Source organism: Cricetulus griseus, chromosome 4 (assembly GCF_003668045.3).
Source record: "Cricetulus griseus strain 17A/GY chromosome 4, alternate assembly CriGri-PICRH-1.0, whole genome shotgun sequence".
NCBI classification, from domain to species: domain Eukaryota; kingdom Metazoa; phylum Chordata; class Mammalia; order Rodentia; family Cricetidae; genus Cricetulus; species Cricetulus griseus.
In genome coordinates this window covers 113,976,984-113,986,062 of record NC_048597.1, presented here as the reverse complement: position 1 = coordinate 113,986,062, position 9,079 = coordinate 113,976,984, and the positions used below count along the sequence as shown (strand labels likewise).

The following is a 9,079-nucleotide window of genomic DNA, read 5'->3' as shown; positions in this document are numbered from 1 at the left end:
CATGTGTAAGGACCTGGTTTCAACTCCCCCAGCTCTGACAAATAAAGAAGGGGTTAAATTAAGGGGAGACTGGACGGTGTGTGTGTGTGTGTGTGTGGGGTAACGGGTGGTAGAGCACGCCTTTAATGCAGCACTCGGGAGGCAGAGACAGGCAGATCTCTGAGTTCAAGGCCAGCCTGGTCTACAGAGTGAGTTCCAGGACAGCCAGGGATACACAGAGAAACCCTGTCTCGGAAAAACCAAAATAAAATAAAGGGTGGGGTGGGGGAAAGATTGTGAGTCTCATTATTTCTGGGTGGTTCCTCTTCTTGTAACCCAGGCATTGACAGGAAATGCACAAACAGTGCTCTCAGATGCTCCAAGAGGCTGTTTACCAAGAAACCGATTGGGCAAAAATCAGAAACTTTTCTCTTGCCTGTCGAGCGCCCTGCTGACCCCGTGGTGTTTCCCGCCCCCTCGCGGCAGCGTTGCAGTACTGCACCCGTGCGGAGCGCTCTGGGGATGCGATCATGCTTCTTTATCCGGGATCCCTGGCCTGGTGGTTCCTCGTTGGTTTCCTCGATGCTCCCAGCTGTTCATCCCTGGTCTTCTGTATGGGGGAAACTCCAAGACTGAGCACCACCAGCGTGCAATTCGTTCTCCATCCCGATGTTGATGGGGAGAGAGAAGGGGAAGGGAGGGAGGCGGGGGGGGGGGGGAGGTAAGGATGGGGAGTAGTGAGGACAGAAGGGTCTCAGTTGAGGAAGCTAAATTGGGGCTCCTTCTGCAGCAAATCTGCTACTCTCGGGCCCATCCTGGAAGGTAAGGCCATACAGATTCCATCTCCTCCACCCTTCTATTTTCCGTCTTCCCTCTCTACCTTCCCACCACCCATGACTGGCAGGTAAACTAGACTGATTCTGAATGTGGTCTGAGCTGTTTTCCCGGGGGTCTCTAGCCACAGGTTGCCTAAAGCCAAAACCTGCTACTAATACACCTGCTGGAAATGACTATCCTGAACTACTGGGATGAGCCTGTCTCTAACAAAAGCCAAATCAAAATTCAAAAGGCTAGGCGTGGTGACTCATGCCTGTCATCCCAGCTGTTGGGAAGTGGAGGCAGGAGGGTCTGGAATTCAAGGTCATCTTTTTCACTTCATAGCTGGTTTGAGACCAGCCTATGCTACCTGACACCCTCTCTAAAAACATAAATAAATAAAAAGAAAGAAAGATATACAGATAGACAGAGAACTGATCCTAGAGATCTGTGGTCACTATCCGATCTGTGATCTCAATGTAGCCAGATTTGAGCTGAGGTCTCAGAGGAGCAGGAGGGGACCTAAGGAAAGAGATAGTGGCTCATGTGGCAACTGGGTCCCCATGGTAACTAACCCCCCACCCTGTGGCATCTGTGAGGTCACCCTGCCTCTCCTGGCTGGAGGAATGGATGGAGGCCAGACATGGAGGCCGTTCCCCGGGTCAGATCCGGCCTCCTCGGAATTCTGCTGCAGGTTGGGAGTCTCTCTGCGATGGTAAGCATGGTGGGGATAGGAACCTATAGAGATTCAGTGTTTACTAGCCACCAGGGAATAACCAGTGAACTCCCAGAAGCCTCATCAGGAACTACTGTGGCATGGGTGTTTATCAGCAGTCTTCCTTCCCCTCCTCCCCCTCCTTTCTTTTCTCTCTTCCCCTTCCTTCTGTTTGTTTATTTATATGTATATCCATTTTGAGAAAAGTCTCATTGGGTAGCCCCGGCTGCCCTGGTACTTGCTATGTAGAGCAGGCTGGCCTTGAACTCCCAGAGATCTGCCTGCCTCTGCCTCCCTCAGTACTGAGACTAAAGATGTGTGCCATTACACCTGGTCCTTTCTTTCGTTCAAAAAGATTATATTTGACTGACTGACTGACTGACTGACTGACTGACTGACTGACTGATTGATTGACTCTGTGTGTGTGTGTGTGTGTGTGTGTGTGTGTGTGTGTGTGTGTGTGTAGTCAGTTCTCCTCTTCCACCATGTGGGTCCTGGGGATTGAACTCAGGCCATCAGGTTTAGCAGCAAGCCCCTTTACCTGCTGAGCCATCTCATGGGCCCACTTTCCCTTTCCTCTCCCTTCCCCTCCTCCCCCCTTCTTTCTTTCTTCCTCCCTCTTCTTATTTCCTTCTGGTGTTAATGTGTGTGGGTATGACATCCGTCCATGTGTGTGGGTATGACATCTGTACATGTGTGTGGGTATGATGTCCGTCCATGTGTGTGGGTATGACATCTGTACATGTGTGTGGGTATGACGTCCGTCCATGTGTGTGGGTATGACATCTGTACATGTGTGTGGGTATGACGTCCGTCCATGTGTGTGGGTATGACGTCTGTACATGTGTGTGGGTATGATGTCCGTCCATGTGTGTGGGTATGACGTCCGTCCATGTGTGTGGGTATGATGTCTGTACATGTGTGTGGATATGACATCTGTCCATGTGTGTGGGTATGACGTCCGTCCATGTGTGTGGGTATGATGTCCGTCCATGTGTGTGGGTATGACGTCCGTCCATGTGTGTGGGTATGATGTCTGTACATGTGTGTGGGTATGATGTCTGTACATGTGTGTGGGTATGACGTCCGTCCATGTGTGTGGGTATGACGTCTGTACATGTGTTACCCATGGGTATGATGTCTGTACATGTGTGTGGGTATGACATCTGTACATGTGTGTGGGTATGATGTCTGTACATGTGTGTGGGTATGACATCTGTACATGTGTGTGGGTATGATGTCTGTACATGTGTGTGGGTATGACATCTGTACATGTGTGTGGGTATGACGTCCGTCCATGTGTGTGGGTATGATGTCCGTTCATGTGTGTGGGTATGATGTCTGTACATGTGTGTGGATGCACATGCTGTGTGTGCACATAAAAACCAGAGGTCTGGATGCCCTCCTCTATCATTCTCCCTTATTCCTTCAATCCTGTGAACTTGGGGCTGATGGGTTTTTGTTTATTTTGTCTTTTCTGGCAGCTTAGCAAGCCCCAGAGATCCTCCTGTCTTCAGTATCTTGGGTGCTGGGTTGCAGGAATGCACTGGACCGTGCCCACACTGACTTAATGCTGTGGGTTCTGGTACCCAAACTTGGCTCCAATCTTCATGCCAGAGCAGCAAGTACTCTTAACCGCTGAGCCATTTCTCCAGTCCCCTCTTCTTGTGTGTCTCCCCCCATCCCCTGCTGTCTCACTATGTGGTCCAGGCTAGCTTCAAACTCAACTGTATAGCCCAGGTTGGCCTTGAACTCCTGATCTGCTGGGACAACAGGCATGTGCCTGGTGCCTGGCTTCCTATCCTGGTCCTTCAAGAGTCTGCAGACCCTGCACTCTGACACTCCTGTGGGTCAGGGGGCTCCAGGTTGATCATCTCTGTCACCCATGGACTGGAGGTCTAGGCTCTGCCAGGGAGGCTTACTCTTTAGGAAGGCATTCTCAGTTACAGCCTCATTCCCCATTACTCCCACTCCTTGGTGAAGAGAAGACACTCTTAGCCAACCTGCCACTCAGATAAGAGACCTGGAAATCTTAAGTCTCTTCCCCATACCCCTGACAGTACCAAACTCTGTCACCTGGTCCCCATGTCTCAACATCTCTTTGTCTCGTTATTTCCAGATGCCCTTGTGATGCCGAGGGCAACCAGGGGCATGCCCAGGTACTTGAGGGAAGTCACACAGCCTGTGTTCAAATCCTGAAGAGTTAAGGGGGAGGTCACATCTACTTATTTGTTTTTAATTTTTTGTTTTTCAAGACAAGGTTTCTCTGTGTAGCCTTGGCTGTCCTGGCACTCACTCTGTAGACCAGCCTGGTCTTGTACTCACAGAGATCCACCTGCCTTGGCCTCTCGAGTTCTGGGATTAGCGTGTGCCACCACCATTCAGTTTGTTTATTTGTTTATTTTTGTTATTTATTATTATTGTATGTGATGTGTGTGGTGGGTGCTTGTCATAGCACCCATTTGGAAGTTGGAGGAAGATTTTTGGGGTGTTGGTTCTCTCCTTCTTTCTTTACAGGGGTTCCAGGATCACACTGAGGTCAACAGGCTTGTGGGGCAGGAGCTTTAACCACCTAGCCACCTCCGTTTGTTTGGTTTCATGTAGACTAAGCTAGCTTTGAACTTTCTATGGCATCAGAGTACCTTGAATTCTTTCTCCTCCTCTCTCTGCCTCCCAACTGCTGAGACTTCAGCATGTGCCACCTTTTTTGGTTTTAACCACAGCTAAGCTACATCCCCATGCTTGGAAATCACTCTTTAAAGATTATGGGCTGGGCAGTGGTGGTGCACATCTCTAACCCCAGCACTCAGGAGGATCTCTGTGAGTTCAAGGCCAGCCTGTTCTACAAAGTGATCTCTAGGACAGTCTGGACTACATAGAGAGACTCTGTTGCAAAAGAAACCAAAATCAAATAAATAAACAAATAAATGAGGAACTACTCTTGTACATTCATAAGTTAACTGAGATGCAACCCATAATAACTGGGCAGCCCCTATGTCTAAATCACAGTTTGGGTCCCAGGTGGGTGGCACTGGTAACACTGGTGTCCCCGTCTTCCTGCAGCTGATGGAGAACCGCACGCACTTGTACCGCTTTCTGCTCCTGAAGATGACCGCCTTTCAGCACTGGGTGTTGGGGCTGGCCCAGGAGGCCCGGGGCTCCCGCAGTGACCAGGTCTACCTGCTTCCAGGAGTCATCATAACCTGTCCCCTGAGCCTGGCCCTTCAAACTGGACTGGCATTGCTATGGGTCCCACTGTGGTTGCTGCTCTGGGGACCCAGGCTGGCATACAAAGTCGGGCTGTGCTGTGCTCGCATCGTGAGACTGACCCTGTGGCACCTAGGTGCCTGGGTACCTCTGGGCATGTCTGCAGCCACCTTCAGGGACCTGTTTATCTCCTGTCTTCATAGCCTGATGCTGGTGGCTTTACTGATGCTGCTGTTGACCTGGAAGCTGGTGCAGAAAGCCCATCACTTTAGTCTGGGCTGGTTGCCCAGCCAGGTGGGTTGACAGGGATTCAGGCTGGGGATGCTGAGAGACTGGGGACTCTGGTGTGTGACTAAGGCTGCTCAGTACCAGCCATGGGCAGGTCCTGGAGGCCGCTTAGCATGCTCTCTCTCTGTCTCTGTCTCTCTGTCTCTCTCTCTCTCTCTCTTTAAGATTTACTTATTTATTATGTATACATTGTTCTGCCTGCATGTATGCCTGCAGGCCAGAAGAGGGCACCAGATCTCATTATAGATGGTTGTGAGCCACCATATGGTTGCTGGGAATTGAACTCAGGACCCATGGAAGAGCAGCCAGTGCTCGTAACCTCTGAGCCATCTCGCCAGCCCTTAGTTTCCTGTTTTTAATTTTTTATTCTTATTTCTAAATTGAGTGTATGATTGTGTGCATGTGCGTGTTTGTGTGTGTGTGATGTGTGTGTGTGTGTGTGTGTGTGTGTGTGTGTGTGTGTGTGTGTGTCTCCAGAGCCAGAAGAGGGCATCAGATTCCCTCAAGTTGGAGTTACACGCAGTTGTGAGCCACTTGATGTGGGTAATGGAGACTGAACTGAAGTCCCCTGCAAGAGTAGTACAAGCTCTCACCACTAACCCATCTTCCCAGCCCCATAGAATGTTACTAAAAAGAAAAAGAAACCCAAACATTTATTATTTATTTGTGTGTGCACATGTATGCGTGTGGGCATGCTTGTGCCTGAACACAAGTGGGCATCAGAGAAAATAGGATTTGTTTCTCTTCTGTCCTGTGGGTGCTAGGGCTTGAACTCAGCTTGCTGAGCCATCCCTTTGGTCCACACCAATGCTCTTGCTTGTCTGGACCCTCCTGCAGAATTCTGTGTTGCTGGAAGCCCTGGCCTTGCTGAGACGAGTCTACCTGTGGGTGGAGCATACAACCACCCTCACTTCCTGGAACTTGGCCTATCTTGTCACTTGGACCACCTGCCTGGCCTCCCACCTGCTCCAGGCTGCCTTTGAACACACAGCCCAACTGGCCCAGGCTCAGGAAGCCAAATCCCAGGAGACCTCAGGACCCCCATCGCCTCAGTTCTTAATTCCAGAGTCCTCCACCACTGAGGCTGGGCCCTCCCCATCCCAGCCTGAAACCCCCGGAGAATAAATGTGTCCCCCACCTGCCTATCGGACTCGCCGTCCTTCTACTTAGCTGGACTGGAAGGCTATTCTGTGTCATATGTGTGCATGTATGGATCTGTGTGTACCTGTGCTTATTGGTGCACATGGCTGAAGTCCCAGGCCCAGGCATGTCTGGGATGGGAATCACATTCCCCAAGTGACTTTCAGGTATCACAAATCAACCTCCTCAGACACTTTACAAGTCATTTGCTTTGTCTCCTAGCAACCCCAGCATCTGGCTTGACTTTCATTTTCCACACAAGAGAATTGAGCCTCAGGGATTGGACATTTCCAAGGTCACAGAACATGTTCCAGCCAGCTCAGGTCTCCAGGTGTCATTGTTTCCCAGGCCTCTAACTAAATCTATGCCCTTGGTTCTCAGTTCTCTAGGGATTTAAGGGAACTGGGCAGTTAGCGACTCTGGCCTCTGGGAGGTGCCAGGACCCCACAGTTTAGAGATGTAGAAAAATTGCTTTGAGTATCACTCTCAAGAAAGTCTGGAAGTAGCTCATCCATTCACTCACACAAAGGTATCCATCTACCCACTCCCCATTCACCTACACACCTGCCAGTCGGTCCAAAGGACCTTCTCTCCCTCTTCCCCCTCCCTCTTCTCCCTCCCTCCCTCCATGCATCATCCCTCCATCCACTCAAACTTCATCCATCTGTCCATCCCTCCAACCGTCTCAAATCCATCTATCTGTCCTCTCCATTTAAAAGCTCACCCACCCACTCCACCTCACCATCCATCCCTCCCCAAATTCGTTCTTCTATCCTTTCACCCCCAAATCCATCTATTTATCCCAAAATGCATCTGTCCACCCTTCCCTTCATTCATTCATAAACCTGCTAGCCTATTCTTTCCTCCATCCAAAAATGTCACATCACAGAAAGACTGTCAATCCCCCCATCCCCCACGCCTGCCCCAGACGAGAGAAGACTTATCCAGTTTCCACAGCCTCTCACTGGTCCTTCCAACGCATTCTAGCTTGGGCTTTGACCTGGGCCTTAGGTGAGTGAATTTTAGTCTGGTTTTCTGAGAGTCAATCCTCATCTCCTACCCCTTCTCTAGCTCAAGAACTGGTGCCCGTGTGTGTGTGTGTGTGTGTGTGTGTGTGTGTGTGTGTGTGTGTGTGTTTGGGTTCAGAGAACCTTGGTCCCCCCACCACATCCTGTTCCTTATTGTCAGGGCCTCCTCCCTTATGGCTGCAAATGGTCTAGGCTGGACGTGTCTTCCAGGTCCTTCCTTCAAATACAGGAAGCAACTCACTGGCCTTTGAGAGACAGCCGAGTGGGTTCCTTTTGTTCAAGGCAGAACAGTTACTGGCATGTGTGGGATGGCCCACAAGCTCCTCAGTAAAGGACAGCCTCTTCTAGATTCCAGAGCACCCATGACTTCCTGAGAAACCTGGGTTCCCAGTCCCAAGAAGGTGTTTGAGGTGCCTGGGGCCAAGGTAGACCTCAGGGTGACTGGGCTGGAAGGTGACTGAGTGGAGAGGAGTTCAAAGCCCAAGGAGGGAGAAGTGAGGTGACAAAGTCTGAGCAGGGAGCAAAGTCTAAGCAGGTTGGGGCTGGGGGCTGGGGGCTGGGATGGCATCAGCCCTGGCGTTGAACTTCGGTAAGAGTGTATGCGTGATACTGGCATGTTTTTCCTTTTAGTAGCTCGTTCCCCCCACCCGTGTGTGTGTGTGTGTGTGTGTGTGTGTGTGTGTGTGTGTGTGTGTGCGCGCGCGCACACACACGCGCGTGTGTATGATCAGTTTGTGTGCACACGTGCATGCATGCAGGTACTTGTGGTGGCCAGAGGTTGACATCAGCTGTCTGTTCCCCTCTATCACTTTCCACCTCTCTCTCATTGCATCTGAAGATTGCTGGTTTTGCTAGACCAGCTGGCCATGGGTCCCCAGGGATTCATTTGTCTCTACCTTCCCAGGACTGGGATTGCAGTCATGTGTCACACACCAAGACTTTTTACATGGGTCTTAGGGGCTGAAGCCAGGCTTCATACATACATAGCATACACTTTAGTAACTGAGACATTTCTACAGCCCTTATTTTATAACTTATTTTTGGACACAGGCTCTGGATACATAGCCTAGGCTTGCCTTGAACTTCAACCTCATACTCAATTCTCCTGTCTCTGCTTCTCAAGAGCTAGGATTACAGGCATGTACCACTATGCTTGGGTAACTTTGATATTTATTTACTTTTTTTGTATGTGAGATAGAGTCTTACTGTAGCCAGGTGGACTTCAACCTCACAAGTCTCTTGCCTCAGCCTTCCAAGTATTTCCCCACTTGTGATCAGCCATAGCACCCAGCCATCACAGGGCTAGTTTAGTCTATGCACGTGTCATGATGCTCCCAGCTGGCCCCATGGCCCTGGCTATCTCTTCTAGACCTACTCACTGGCTTCCTAGGTGCCACAGTCTATTTATTGATAGAGATTCTTAGGCCCTGTGGCTGAGGGTCACCAGTTTATCTTTCTCAGGCCTGGAGTTTGGAATGGGCTCTGGCTTTCTGGAAGAAAGCAAGTGGGGAGTAGCAGGGAAGGAGGGGAGGCCGAGGGCTGGCGGGGTGGGGGGAGCAGGCTGGAGGGCTGGCCGGTAGTTCCACGCAATCTGTCTGCTATGCAGCCTCGGCCCGGCCTGTATTTATTTATGCTTCGCGTATATTTATACCAATCCCTTTCTCATTATTACGGCAGGAAACGGCTAGAATTGTTACATACCTGGCGGCCTAGGGGTCTCACCCAGCCAAGACACACAGGGCCCTCGGCTGTCCCGCCGTGATTGCCAGAGGGCCCCCATCCCCAGTGTCTGGCCCTTCACTGACCCTCTTGCCAGCACCCGCTCTCAACCCTCTCTTTCCTCTGGGGCCGTAGCCTGGGTGAGAGACTGCTGCTTAAGTTTCTCCCTGTGTCCCTGGTCCTCACC

At 50.8% G+C, this 9,079-nt stretch overlaps 1 protein-coding gene across 1 annotated transcript; it reads left to right on the top strand.

The window, feature by feature from the left end:
- Positions 1-693: 693 nt before the first annotated feature.
- On the top strand, positions 694-6,148 carry Tmem270 (transmembrane protein 270). The gene is made up of 3 exons (XM_035444498.1): positions 694-801; positions 4,574-5,011; positions 5,843-6,148. The coding sequence occupies exons 2-3, from the start codon at positions 4,577-4,579 to the stop codon at positions 6,128-6,130; spliced, it is 723 nt and encodes a 240-aa protein (XP_035300389.1). The 5' UTR covers positions 694-801; positions 4,574-4,576; the 3' UTR covers positions 6,131-6,148.
- The last annotated feature ends 2,931 nt before the right edge of the window (positions 6,149-9,079 follow it).